This window comes from Fusarium oxysporum, chromosome 5, assembly GCF_000149955.1.
Source record: "Fusarium oxysporum f. sp. lycopersici 4287 chromosome 5, whole genome shotgun sequence".
NCBI classification, from domain to species: domain Eukaryota; kingdom Fungi; phylum Ascomycota; class Sordariomycetes; order Hypocreales; family Nectriaceae; genus Fusarium; species Fusarium oxysporum.
Genome location: NC_030990.1, coordinates 106,101 through 119,944, shown reverse-complemented (window position 1 = coordinate 119,944; position 13,844 = coordinate 106,101). Strand labels below are relative to the sequence as shown.

Here is a 13,844-nt window from a genome sequence, read left to right as displayed (position 1 = left end):
AACGGCAATAAGATACAGAGCCAGAGAGCTGACTGTGTTGATGGGGAAGAGCTGCAGTATGGAGGAGCTTGAATTATTTATATCCACTTCGCATGTAGATCTTGAACTAAGCTACCCCATGGGGAACAGAGACGAACAGAGAAGCTTGGACAGGGAACTGTATCTGGGGTAAGACTCCCAAGACTGGTAGTTAACCCGTCCAATTGGGTTATTTCGTTCATGGTTCTAAGCGGGGGAGCAACAACCTACCCGACGGATAATTGCACCTCGTACTACCCCTCCCCCGCTCGTAACAAAGATCACGCACGAGCTTTGCAGCCCTGTCACTCAATGACTACGTATTGATGAATTCCCTTCTTTGTTTTCACAAGGACTATCGAATCGCATGTCTCGAATGGAAAACGGGGAAAGTTGGGTGTAGCTGTGTTGACAATCGTTCTATCACAATATTGATTATTGTGCCACATCTACAGTGGGGCAGCCAAGCAATTTGACGACAGCATTTTCCGTAATGACCTGCCAGCACCATCAGTAAAGACATCTTAATTCAGGTACTATACAAAAGCGCTGCGGTGAGTATTCGCAACTTTCTCTTGGTCAGCGAAGGGGCAACGCATTTGCCGATAAAGGCAAGATTGCCCCATGCTTCGCGGGTGTCGACATCAATCTCAGAAGGAATGAAGCACTTGGCCTGAGCGGAAATTGCGGCGTCAATGGACAGCTTCTGTGCTGCAAAAGCCTCGTCACTAACGGGAGAGACAATGGCATCTTGTCCCTTCACCGCCTCGACAAGAGTCCTGTTGGAGGACAGATCTACCCTCTCTACGACAACATCTTCTGGAAACGTCATTTTTGGCTCCTGCCTGGTCACAGTTATAGTCAAGAGTATTCCCAGAAGCCAAGACAGGGTCTGTTACTCTAGCTAAGCAAGGGATCTCACTATCACATATTATAAAAGACGTAGCAAGCGTAGTTATTTAAGTAAATAGACTGTATGCCTGTTGAATTTAGACTAATGCTAAGTATGTAGATGCTGTGAAGTTAAATGTTGAATTTGACTTCTTTGTATAGGAGTCTTTACCCTCTATACTTATTTCCCAGTACTATATGCAATCTTGATTGTCCAGATGTACTTGTCTCCTTGGACGACGTTGTCGGGCAACTGTACCGAGAACGACCCATCGTTTCTGGCGACCTGAAGCACTGTGCCATGAGCACTACCACCCACAGCAGTCACTTCATCGCCCTCGACCCAAGGCACAGGCTCGTTGATGACCAGTGGGGAAGATGGCTGACCAACATGGTGGATGTAAAATGCATCTGGCTTCATGGCAAAACGGAGAGACCCTGACGTTTGAGCAGTTGGCCAGTATCTAGTGCCAAAGATTCCCTCACCGTGGTCCTTGATCCATTCACCGGCGTCTAAAAGATTGAGCTGCTGCTGCTTCGGAATGGTTCCATCACCCTTGGGGCCCATATTGAGTAGAAAGTTTCCGTTGTTGACAACATTGTCCACCAAAGTTTTGACGATTTCCTCACCTGAGAGGTATTCATCATCTGTTGTCAAGTAGTTGTATCCAAACGAGAAAGGATCGAGGCCACGGTTGCTCTCGAATTTCTTTGGGTTGAAGGAGATGCCAGAGTACCTTGAAAAACGTCAGCTTGATTCATGACATTCAATGGATCAGTGATGAACTTACTCCGGGGTGCTGTAATCTCCAGCAGCTCCGCAGCGATCATTGAAAGTGACTTGCCTGCCCTGATCACGAGCCCAGTTGAGCCAGGGCGCAAGGACATCTGGAGCCTTGTTCGGACCCCCGATGTCGCACCATAGCATCTCGATGTCATAATCGTAGAACAGGGCCTCTATCTGTGGGTTTTGAATGTCGTTGATAAAGTCATCGACTTCGACGTAGCCAGTGTATTCGATGCTTTTGTTAGTATAAGGATTGGTTGGGGGACGGCCCCAGTAAATTTCTTTGTAGTGTTGGTCCCAGGCATATTTAACATAAGCTGGATTGAACCATTCCGGCATGCTGAAGTAAGTGCCTAAGATGTATCAGCAAATAAATCTTGTCAATAGGAGCGCACATATTATACTCACCCCGGCGGATCTCTGGGTGTTTGGCTTTAGCAACGTCAAGAAGCTCTTTGACAAAGTCTCGCTTCGGGCCGTAGTGAACAGTTGAGCGCTTGCTGACAGACTCGGGGAAGTCGAATAGCGCCCACCCGTCATGGTGTTCTTGACAGCTAATGTCATTACTCTGTGTGTTCATCTCCATGGAATGACTCACTTGTAACAGGTACGACATACTGCGCTCCCGCATCAGCAACCAAATTCATCCAATCCTCAGCATCAAAGTTGGCGCCGGTGAAATTAGACACGAAGTCGTCGTAATTGAAGTTTTCGCCGTATGTATCACGATGGTGTTGGTAGGTTTGGGACGGAAAGTCTGGCTGAGTCATGCGATAACCATACCTAATCATAGTGAATCAGCGGAAATCGGTGATATGTCATAAGATCTTACATACCACTCAGCATAATCTTGTTTCGGCCCCGGTCGATTTCCAAAGGCCGGGACGGAATAAAGCCCCCAATGGATAAAAATACCGTATTTGATCTCGTGGAACCAATCTGGGTTCCAGTGATGCTCGAGGCTACTCTCCGAAGCCTCGTAATCGCCAATACCACATTGGCCAGAAAAGGCCTTGCTCGACTTCTTAGGGTCCTGTTTAGGGCCCCAGGTCACAACAGCCGTTGCATCACATCGTGTTCCGGCTTTTACTCCCGCCTTGTTTTTAACACCGACCTGGACAACAGCGCTTTGCTTTGGTCCCAAGCGAAGCAGGGTGCCGGGAGTGGTAGTCTCTAACGAAGACGACTCAACGATGACGTGCAGCTGATCTGTCCAGGTCAAAGGGTTCTTTCCATCTGAATTGGTGATAAAAAACTCAACGATTTGCTCATAGTCACTGCCTTCAAGCCACTTGGAGGTTAGAACAGGACTTCCAATTTTGAGAGAAGCTGGGCTTGTGGCTGAGACATGGTTAGCCAACCGATGCCTTGAGACGGTTACAGGCCTCAGAGCTATTACCTCTTTTGTCGTGCTTTAAAGAAAGCGCTCCTACAGAGGCTGTTCCCAGGCAAACGACCGTGCCGAGTTGGGAAAGAAGGCGTATATGCATTGCTAGTTCGAGAACAAAGACAAATATAAGAAGTTTTGAAGCAATTGGAAACTCATGATGTTTGTCTTATGAACGTAGAAGTGCCAGAGCTATATATAGACAGTGTAAAAGAATTCGTATGGCTTCTATGTCAGCCGAGGAAGCTTAGCAGCTCAAGTAGACCTTCGCCATAATGTTCAGCTAACTGATATTAAGATGTAGATCATTATCTACGCCATAGCCAATCGGATTTTTAAAAGGAGAGAAAGGGTATCTGCAGAGGCTACTGAAATTCCGTAGTTAATCTCGTATTCGACCCTTGATCTACTTTGGCGTAACCTGTAAATGGCCGGTTCTGTTACCCCGGTTTTGAGACTGTCCTTCCCCGCATTCTCAATGGAACTGCGATTTATGCGGGTGATGTGCCGCAAGGGGATCTACATAGGCCTTTCTCCTCTTGTCAAAGCGTCAACTACGACAATTCTGACTATGTGGTGTGAGCTTTCTACCGCACGTATTAGGAAAAAGCTAGGACTTGGGCCTTTTTCTCTCTAAATGAGCAAACAATCTTCTCTATAACGGCTCGGAGAATTTAAAGAGGAAGAAAGAAGAAGAGAAAATTAAACAACTTGCAAAATACGCAATTGGTTAAAAGAGTTTTACTTCAGTAATTAAATCATATAAGTTATGTAACTTTTAAATAACAAATATTGTAGATAACTTCCCACACCAAGACATTAAGTAATTATATACCTAAACATTAGCTAATAGTAGATAATGTTAGCTTTATGTAATAACCTGCTGTAGGATTATTTTATAACTAACTAGGATAAAGTTAGTGTGATAGCTTAGATATGGAAGCCCGGCCGAAAATCTGCACCGACTTCTAATTATTAGCTCTTAACTAATCTTTGTCGTGGAACAGATCTCTGTCGGTACTGGTGGACTATATGACTCTAGGGCACTGGTCGCAAGCTAAGATAATATGTAAGTAACCAAAAGGCCTTTATAACGATAAAAACTTTTTAGTTAGAAGGTGATTACACCTCATACTCGTCCTCCCCAGCCAAACGTAAAGATATCACGTACTAGCTTCGCAGCCGCTGTCACTTAATGGCCTCTTATTTAAGAAATCTCGAGTTGACGTCTTCTTGAGACTGGAGTAAATCAAAGGCTTACAGTGCTAATAACAGCATAACGCTAACCTTTAACGGGTGAAGGGATTGAATCGACTTAGCAGGAATGTAGACCAGCGCCATGAGCCCAATACGTAATCACGTCCTCTGCCTTGTCAGTTGACCACCGTGGCCCGTCCCCAAGACATATACTACTAATAGTCATCATCTGAACCAGCCCACGAAGGCGGCATATTTCCTCTGGCGAGCCATACCCGCGCACAGTCCGATCTATCACATCATAAGCAGGACCCAGCCTGTTTCTCAGCAAATCCTCCATCGCAATAGGTGTTAGAAAAGTCTCTAATGGGGTTCCATTATCTTCGCATAGCCTAGCCATAGCTGCCAATATCCCTGGGGCCTGCTCTGGCTTGTTGCCAGGATGGCCCCGATCAATCGTCCCCGTCTTGCGATATATCAGGCGAGCATGGATGCCGTTTAAGACATCTCGTCCAGGACTGGTGGATATGATAGCACTAAATATGCTTTGGGCTGTAGCCACTGCCTTAGCATTCCCCGCGAGCGCGGCGCCGAGGATATGGAAGCCCCAGGAGAGGCTGGTCCAGAACACAGTGATGGCCAGGGAAGAGCCGTCTTGGAGATATGGAACGATGTCCATAGGCGGATACTCGATTGAGATTGAGGCCTCAGGGCCGAACCAGAGGCCGTATCCGAGTGTTGGCGACATTCTTCCCGATTGATGATGGGATTTCTCAACGACTAATCCGCGTGTATAGGGAGCTGTCCGCAACATGGGAGGAGACTGGCTTTGAGTGTGAGGCTCCTGTTCCCATGAAACCGTTGTCACGCCAGCTACGTCTAATGATTCCTGCGCCGGTGGCTCATTATGAACACAGAAACTCGGCGGACCTGCAAGGGACAAGCCTGACTCTCGGGGTATTTCGATCCCAGCGACTTGACACGCGTCGCGTACTGCTTCAGTCATTCCAGCGCTGTCCTGCCGAGCCGCAGCACGCGCTATCGAGGCGATGGCGGCCTGCAGGGACTCTTTGCTAGCCTGAAGCTCGTTGATGGCGTCGATCTGTCTCTGGCGGAACTCCCGCTGAGCCCGTCTTCCACGTGCTCGCCGATTCTGCAGCAGCTCTGTTAGTCTGAGGGCTCTCCATCATGCATGGCCATGCCACGAGGAGGCTAGACATACCGCAAGCTGATCGTCGTTGACCGACGTGTCCTCTTGCATGTGGCGTTGCTGCATTGTTTTTTGTGGCTAAGATTAGTGACTAAGTCGATCTCCAACTTGGCGAGCGAAGGACAATGGATTTGAGAAAAGGAGATAGCATTATAGCTCGACGTGAGTGAGCTGAGTCGAATGCTTTGAAATTGGACAGATTCCTAAAGTTTCGGATTTAAGCTTTAGCTAGACTGGATGCGGTCAGGCCAGCTCAAAAACTCGCCACATAGTGGATCCGATAAGTCCGATGCGATCTGACAAATCCAATCGGGCGCGCTCAAGCGAACGGCAGTTAACATGCCTGGCCATCATATCGATATGAAGTTAGTCGACAAAGGGGGAGGCGGAGGGGGACATTGCCACAGACTGAACTTTACTAGACCTTCACCAAAGAACACGTTGTTGTCAGCATATACTGTGAACACTGTAAAAATTCAAATATTGATGTCTAAATTACCCGGAATCTAGTAAGCAGACTAGGCCTCTTTCTAGCTGTTGACCGTCCTGGCCGATGGGCATACCCTACTTCGCCGCCAAAAGTTCCAGATAATGCGCCGCAACGCTCTTCACCTGCTCTTCAAAGCTTGCGAACTTCCACCCGAAGGCCTCTTCCGTATCAGACGAGTCTAGGCGAATAGGCCGCGAAGGTTGGCTTCCCTCAAGGGGGAAGATGCCAGCAGCCACAGCCCTGGGGAAGTTCCGTCTGACGATATCTTTAGCGTCTTCCCACTTGGTGCCCCCGACTCCGCCCGAGGAGCAGAGGTAGTTGCAATTACCCTGGATTACCGGGCTCAGCGCGTCGATATGTGCTCTGGCCACGTCATTCACGTGGACTGACACACCGAGGCTCGGGGTTTCGCTCTTGTTGTTTAGCAGAACGGCGAGGGTGGTGCCGTTGCTGCCTTTACCGACATCCTCAGGCGTCCGGTTCAGCTCGTTCTTTCCGGTCACCATGCTGGGTAGAATGTTGACAACTTCAAAGTGCGGCTTCTCTTCCTGCTTGAAGCGCTCCGTGGCGGCAAGGGCTGCTGCCTTGGAGACACCGTAGGCGTCCATGGCGTTTGCAAAGGGACCGTCAAGATTGGTAGGGGCGTAAGCGTCTCGGACTACAAAGATGAAATCGTGTTAAGAAGCTGTGGTAATTATATTTGGGAGTTTATTCTTTCCACTTACCAGTGAACACTTTCGTGGTATCAGATGATACCAGGTAGTCCCAGGTTATAAGAGAAGCTATCGAAGAGGTGATTACAACTCTCTTGATTGTTGCGGCCTTCTTTGCCGCCTTGAGAATGCCCAAGGTTGCGCTAACGGCTGGTTCGATCAGGTCGCGCTTGAATTCCTGGCTCTTTGATGGAGAGTATTTAGATTAGCAATTGTAGCAGGTAGTCTTGTCGCCAGCAAGGAAAGGAAGAGAACTTACTGCTGACGGAAGTGGAGAGGCAACGTGGACTACACCATCAGCCCCATCAAGTACGCCATCAAAGGCACCTGGAACAAGCAGGTCCGGGACTACTGCGAACTCAACCTGGTTCAAGTATGGCTTCACGGAATCGGCGGCCTGAATTTGATCCGCCTGTGATGCATTGCGAATCACTGCTCGGGACTTGTACCCTCTGCTGAGAGCTTCAACTAGGACACGGAAGCCCACATGACCTGAGACGCCAGTGATCTATTGCAAAAAGATCACGAATCAGCTTTCGGGAGATGAGTATGCCAAAACCGTGAAGTACTTACAACAATTAACTGGGGAGACATAGCGCCAAAGTCGTAGAGGATGTTCGGATTCTGGATTTCGGATGGTAGGTTTCACGATGGTATCCGTTGTGTCTTTTGCCTATAATTTGACACACTGGTAAGATATAAATGCTCAGTTTCTCTCATGAGTTGGAAAAGGGCTCTATTATGTCTGAGGGATACGAATAGGAAGGTCTTTTGTCAGTAAAAGTGGTGTATCCCATCGGCACAATCAGTAACAAGCCGTGGGGCTATCGGGGCATTCTGTTGCCGACATTGGATAATCATCCCGAGTTACTAAAAGTCACGGGCTTGGGCACTCTAGCCACACTAAACTTGATATGATTCGTCATGCCTGCCACTGCTATGTGACAGTGCTTCTACACCCCCAAGGTCCCATGCATTGGCTATACAACCATAGATATCCATGGTCAAGCTGGTAAAAGCGTTGCGTATAAAAGGACAGGGTCTTGTAAGAGCACTTCTAGTAGCACAGTATCGTGCGAGTTCGTTGCGACTATGATATAGATATTCCTGTAAGAGATTCGGAGATGGAGGGAATGTGAAATTTAAAGTCTATATAACAAACGCAGCTCTGTTTCCATATAATGTGTAAATAACTATGTAAAAGGATAAGAGTACAAGAAGGGAAATTACATGTAATATCTAATCGGGATGGCATCGGCGTTAATCACCTAGAATTATACTCTCTCGCTAGCTCCATATTCCGTATTCCAATGGGCTGCCTACGAAAGAACCAAGTTCTGTGTGATGATTATAAGCTCTCAGCCAACAAGAGAACCAACTGCAATACGATACCATATCGCGAGACCTCCTGCCAAACAGCGAAACGAAACAGCCTATAGACTGAGGTACTGCGCTGTTCGTTTATCATGCTGGCGTGACTCTACTGATACACAAGGGGAAGATCTCGGTCGAGGTTGAGCTCAGCGTCACCAAGAGTGAGATTGTTGGTGACCTCCAAGGCTCTGCCGATCAACGCTGGGACAGCCGGGTCACTCAAACGAGCGGTAAAAGAGGCAGCGTCTGTCAGCAGATCCTGCAAAGTAGGGCGCGACCGAGCGTTGACCGTCTTCTTGATGGCAGCCATGGCCGGCAGAGGAAACAGACGCAGGCGCGAGGTGAGACCGTCGATATACTTATACATCTCCTTGGACGAGCGAAAAGACTTGTTGATCCAACCGAGTCGCGCTGCATCCTTGGCGTTGATATCGTTTCCGCTGAGGAGATACTCCAGCGCGAGACCGCAGCCGATAAGTCGAGGGAGATGTTGACTACCGCCACCGCCGGGGATGAGACCGGTGCCGACCTCGATCTGACCAAAGAATGACTCGGGTTCAGAGGCGAAACGCATGTCGAGGGCCAGCAGAAACTCGTTACCGCCGCCACGAGCGCGACCTTCAACGGCGCCGATGGTCACCTGGGGCAGATCGGAGATATCATACATGAGCCTGGCAAACTTTGGCCCAACGGTTGCTGTGGTTCAACATTAGCAAAGAGTCCTGTCACAAGTGGATGAATGGAAGCTTTAGTGCTTACCAACGCCAGGCATCAGAAGGTCCAAGTGGGCACAAAAAAACTTGGGAACATCGCTCTTGAAGATGACAACCTTGGTCTCGTTATCATTATGAAGTCTTCCAACGAGATCGGTCATGCCATCCTGGAAGTCGACACCCCAGAGGTTGATAGCTGAGTCTGGGTTGTGGAGAGTGACCTCGAGAACGCTGCCATGCTGAGCTGTCTTCAAGCCGCGGTACTTGGGGAGATCGAGGGCAAAAGCACTCTGTAGCAGGGCTCCAGGAATGATGATATTCTTCAGCCACGTGGGAACCATGATGAAACGAATGAAGTGAGGTGAAATTGGTAGGAATCGTGTTGAGACGTGACTGTGATTGTGAGAGTCTTAGAGTGGATGAGGGTACAGCATTAGAGCAGACAAGACTTTTCTCTCTTATATATCGGTTTTAGAATCGAACATCTTAGCATCTCATCTTCTGGCACTTACTGGGATGCCACGTCCATTCATCTGCCTAATCTCCGTGAGTTATGCTTTAAGGCAAATGAGGAATTACAGCCGAAGCAAGGGCCGTTTGAGCATAGGTACGCCATGAATCTCGACGTGTTAACGTCAGAATAAACTTCGACAAGCCGGAGTTAAGGCCTGCATCTTGTGTAGACAACCTGGAGAAGTCAAAATCGGGCAGTCTATGATATTGTTAAAGAGATTACTAAAGGGCGGATGTAATGTATCCGAAGTGCTCGATGCTTGCACGTACCTTGCATTAGTAAGAGGGAGTCTCAGCTAGAAGCTCCACTATCAGTCATCGGGACAGTTCGAATGCCGACTTCCAAGTCTCATCGTCACGCCACTAACTTGAGCTTACCCTGATCGGCTCTAGCGAGACTAGAAAGCTTAATCATGCTACTAATCAGTGGATTGCGGATCTGCTACTACATTGCTGCCATCTTTGCAAAAGGTCTCGTGAATGGCTACTACCTGCCGGTCCATTGGGGGATGCAATGGGGAGAAGGATGTAAATTTAGTTATCGAGGCGGCCAACACTTAGTATGGCCAAGGCATTACAATGCCAAGACAAACATTGAGACAAGCATGATTCAAGTGGCCATCTAGAACTTGATTAGATCTCCTTGAGTAAGCGATCTTTTTTCTTGTTGAGTTAGAAGTGGACGACAAGAAACAAAGAAACACATTGCAAACTAAGAACGCATGATTAAGAAGACGATATAAGCATTATATCTGAAATGATATTACTAGAATGAAACCAGATACTTGGGACAGAACGGACACCGTCCCATCAGCCACATTAGCATCAAGCTTTCGCCTGCTTCTGCTCCTGCTTCTGCTCCTGCTCCTGCTCCCAGGACTCATAATGGGCCTGGAAGCTTGCCTCAACTGGACGATAGTTGAGCCCTAGCTCCCGGATACTCCTACTGTTATCGACCTTGAAAGGGGTGCTGAGGTTGGCAGACGACCACTTCTTGGAGACGCCAATAAAGGGTCCAGCAGCGTAAACCATCAAAGTAGGTAGGTTCCAGCACGGCAGTGCCTTGGGATTCTTATGAATCGGACGAACGAAACCAGCCATCTCCAGCAGGGGAATTGCACGATCGCCCGACACGATGAAACGGCCCTTGAGGCTCGTATCCTCGCCTGCCTTTACGTGTGCTTCAGCGACTTCCCGCACGTCGGCAACCGGGTAGGACAGGTCTGCAACACCCATGCGATTATCGCCACGGTACATAGCCTCCAGCAAGTGCAAACTGCCAGAGACAGAGTCGGGTGTCAAGGAAGGACCAACGATCAGGCCGGGGTTGATGACCACGAGAGACCAGCGGGTCTGGAGGTCATGCATCTTCCAGGCCTCGCGCTCGGCCACCAACTTGGAGTAGGCATATGGGTAATGGTTAACGCTACTGCTCTCGTTCCAGCACAACTCTGTAAGGGTTTGGTTCGGCGCTTTGAGGACATCGGCGTTGTCTCCGTACGTGGCAGAAACTGACGGGTAGAACACGTTAGTCTATCAAGACCCGAAACAAAAGGGGAAATATACCAGAGGAGGTGAGGACGACCCGTTGAACGGACTCTGTTTCATTTACCGACTCTAGAACGTTCTTGGTGCCTTGGAGTGCTGGCTCAACGCAGTCCTTGAAGCCATCCTTGATTTGGTCCGGGAGCAGAAAGGGGGAGGCGACATGGTAAACGACCTGGCAGCCCTTCATGGCCTCGGTGAAGGAGGCGAGTTTCATCAGGTCAGCTTCGAATAGGTGAAGCTGGCCGGGGAATTGAGCCTGAAGATCGAGGAGCGGCTTGCACTTGGACTTGTTTTTCAGGGAACGGACGGTGGTGTGGACTCTGTGGCCTCGTTCGAGTAGAAGCTTGATCACGTAGAGGCCAACGAAGCCAGTGCCGCCTGTAACTAGACATTTCGACATTTCTTCTGTTGCGTAGATGAGAGATTGACTAGTGAATGGTGTGTAGTAAGAATGCGAGTTTCCCAGTACAACAGCTGTTGATGATCCAAGGGCTGAGAAGTGAGGACTCGAGGGGGATGACCTCGGTATTCATTGAGCATCTTGAATGAATCAACTAGAAGTACCGACATTGCGAGTTGTTGAATCGAGAGATTACAAAGCCCGGTAGTTCCTGTTGTGGCAGAAGATTTAGACCGGACATGGGCTTACATTGACTCCGCTATTACTGATGGGGGCGGATTATTTCTCCGAATGCCGACCAATTAGCTTACGCTTGGATCACGCCAACAGCCGATTGCAGGGTCGAGAACCTCATTATAGGGTAGGTATGCTAGATTAGTCTCGAGGCTTACTTAACCGGATGGCCTGAATAGTTATCTACTGAGACTTACCACTAATGTTAATACACTTACTGACCCGACAGACCCTCCATCAATGCATACAGAGCATGTCACTATCAGCAGGCCTGATGGGCTGTGTTACTACTGGCCGAGACCTTTACAAACGCTCCATAATACGTGGAATTGTCTTATCTCTGTGATTTAAATATTGTGCAGCTTTATGACAAGAAAGATAAAATGATAAGTACAGGGTAATTATATTGTACGGAGGATAATGTGTTCTTTGTTATGTTGCCCGTAGAACAAGTAAACATCGAGAATTAAAGATAGCTGCGGAGAAACCAACACGCACAGACAGAGGTTATATTCGGCATCCACCTGAATACACAACCCATATCGCATAATATCTCTGGAAAAGAAGAACGGCAAAGTTGGGTGTAAATGTTTTAACTATCTAATTCTATCGCACTTCTAACCGTTATAACGCGTCTACTGTATGGCAGCAAGCGCCGCCCTGACAGTCTCTCTAAGACTCTCCTCCTGTAAGCCAAGCACCGTGACAGCAGCATTCTCCGTAACGGCCTGTCCAGCACCGTCCGCAAAGACATACTGGCTCAAATACTCTACAAAAGCAGTGGGATCATTGTTCGCAAGCTTCTCCGCCCCGATCTTCTCTAGGTCTGAGGTCTTGACAATCGTCACAGTGAGCCTAGAGCCTATCTCCTCTTCAATCACCTTTTTCACCTCATTCTGAGTAATTGTAAAAGAGGCTATGGTCAAGAACTTGTTCGCGGTGGCTTCAGGCTTGGCCAATGCAGCGGCAACACATTTGCCGATAAAGGCAAGATTAGTACCGGAGAATGGTTCATTGCCAGAGTCGTAGATCTGGCAGGTCTTGCTCTTGAGATCGAATCCGAAAAAGCCGTTTCTAAGACCCTGCGATAATATTAGCCTGCGAGAAACTGACAATACCGGCACCTTTTAATCATCATACCCAGTCAAAGAAAGCACCAGTAGCTATGCCAGTCCACGAGAACCAGCCATACTTGTTGGAGAGCTCAATGAGATAATCAACGTCGGCAATCTTTGGCGCAACGAATTGACCAAATTTGGTGTTCCTTGCTTCGCGTGTGTTGATACCAAACTCAGAAGGGATAAATCGTTTAACTTGAGCGGTGATTGCGGCATCGATGAATAACTTCTGCGATGCAATAGCCTCGCCGCTCACGGTGGATATAACGGCATCTTGTCCTTTTACCGCCTCGATAAGAGATTCCTCGGAGGACAAATCTACCCTCTTTATGACGACATCGGCGGGAAATATCGCTTTTGACTCCTGCCTGGTTATAGTCGTGACTTTGAAACCTGCAGCAAGGAGTGCCTGGACCACGGGCGGGCCAAGGTTTCCGGAAGCCTATACTTACAATGTCAGTTGGCGGTCCAATCTAAAAGTAGACAGGGAAATAGTGTTTGTGACTAACACCTAGAACTGCGACTTTGGTCAGTGCGGCCATGATGAGTGCGACGTTTTCTGGTTGATAGCGAATCAGGGTGTTTTACCGAACCTGGTGCTGCAGACAACTCGAATGGCTAAGGAAGTTCATTCATGTTGAATAGATATCAATCCATTGCTATGAGCAGAATTTACTTTGGAAACTCAGATTGGTAATACGCCATCCCACATCGGCGCAATGATGTACGTTGTCCGTCTTTGGATTTGGTCCAAGCGGCCTCGGATCAGTAATCACAACACGTAACACGTAGTCGGGTTTGGTTGTAATCGGCAGTATGCCCATCTTTGGCACAAAGCTGAGTGGGAATAGAGACTGCAGTGCAGTTATTGCACCAATAAAGAGTAAATTCACCAGGAGGCACTAACTCAGAGATGTGAGTACTGTGCTGACTTCAGTAATTGGTGCTTACCCCTTCACCTCTTGTTAGTGTGCTCGTTTGTGGGTCGAACAGCTCGTTCAGTTTAAGCAGCGAAGAGATTTACAATTTCAACCTAGATTAAAGCCAATGTGAGAATGTAGCAGCCATATAATAATTCATGGTTCTCATGCCATGCCTTACGAATTTGGAGCAGCGCCAATTCGAGCTCGTAACATACATCCATACTGCCCTGACACCTGGCAACACCCTCAAGATGCTCAGGAATATCCTTTTGTCGTCTCTTATGGCGGCTAGTGCTACATGTGTCTCTTGCCATCCGAACTCCGCACC

General features: G+C 48.3%; 7 protein-coding genes across 7 annotated transcripts; all 7 read right to left on the bottom strand.

The window, feature by feature from the left end:
* Positions 1-547: 547 nt before the first annotated feature.
* FOXG_21863 (uncharacterized protein) lies at positions 548-850 on the bottom strand (the record flags this gene model as incomplete). The annotated part of the gene is made up of 1 exon (XM_018402234.1): positions 548-850. One exon carries the CDS (start codon positions 848-850, stop codon positions 548-550), a length of 303 nt encoding a protein of 100 aa, XP_018255114.1.
* A 240-nt stretch (positions 851-1,090) lies between these two features.
* FOXG_15218 (uncharacterized protein) lies at positions 1,091-3,186 on the bottom strand (the record flags this gene model as incomplete). The annotated part of the gene is made up of 6 exons (XM_018395285.1): positions 1,091-1,646; positions 1,701-2,049; positions 2,105-2,242; positions 2,295-2,479; positions 2,533-3,037; positions 3,096-3,186. 6 exons carry the CDS (start codon positions 3,184-3,186, stop codon positions 1,091-1,093), a joined length of 1,824 nt encoding a protein of 607 aa, XP_018255113.1.
* Positions 3,187-4,119: 933 nt separating this feature from the next.
* FOXG_15217 (uncharacterized protein) lies at positions 4,120-5,713 on the bottom strand. Its single transcript, XM_018395284.1, has 2 exons — positions 5,503-5,713; positions 4,120-5,433 (listed from the first exon to the last, which is right to left on the bottom strand). The coding sequence occupies exons 1-2, from the start codon at positions 5,554-5,556 to the stop codon at positions 4,399-4,401; spliced, it is 1,089 nt and encodes a 362-aa protein (XP_018255112.1). The 5' UTR covers positions 5,557-5,713; the 3' UTR covers positions 4,120-4,398.
* A 341-nt stretch (positions 5,714-6,054) lies between these two features.
* FOXG_15216 (uncharacterized protein) lies at positions 6,055-7,287 on the bottom strand (the record flags this gene model as incomplete). The annotated part of the gene is made up of 4 exons (XM_018395283.1): positions 6,055-6,638; positions 6,706-6,877; positions 6,953-7,201; positions 7,267-7,287. 4 exons carry the CDS (start codon positions 7,285-7,287, stop codon positions 6,055-6,057), a joined length of 1,026 nt encoding a protein of 341 aa, XP_018255111.1.
* Positions 7,288-8,173: 886 nt separating this feature from the next.
* Positions 8,174-9,121, bottom strand: FOXG_15215 (enoyl-CoA hydratase; the record flags this gene model as incomplete). The annotated part of the gene is made up of 2 exons (XM_018395282.1): positions 8,174-8,763; positions 8,827-9,121. The coding sequence occupies 2 exons, from the start codon at positions 9,119-9,121 to the stop codon at positions 8,174-8,176; spliced, it is 885 nt and encodes a 294-aa protein (XP_018255110.1).
* Positions 9,122-10,118: 997 nt separating this feature from the next.
* On the bottom strand, positions 10,119-11,297 carry FOXG_15214 (cinnamyl-alcohol dehydrogenase; the record flags this gene model as incomplete). Its single annotated transcript, XM_018395281.1, has 2 exons — positions 10,860-11,297; positions 10,119-10,804 (listed from the first exon to the last, which is right to left on the bottom strand). Exons 1-2 carry the CDS (start codon positions 11,239-11,241, stop codon positions 10,119-10,121), a joined length of 1,068 nt encoding a protein of 355 aa, XP_018255109.1. The 5' UTR covers positions 11,242-11,297.
* An 813-nt stretch (positions 11,298-12,110) lies between these two features.
* On the bottom strand, positions 12,111-13,135 carry FOXG_15213 (uncharacterized protein; the record flags this gene model as incomplete). The annotated part of the gene is made up of 3 exons (XM_018395280.1): positions 12,111-12,557; positions 12,616-13,035; positions 13,103-13,135. The coding sequence occupies 3 exons, from the start codon at positions 13,133-13,135 to the stop codon at positions 12,111-12,113; spliced, it is 900 nt and encodes a 299-aa protein (XP_018255108.1).
* Between the last annotated feature and the right edge of the window lie 709 nt (positions 13,136-13,844).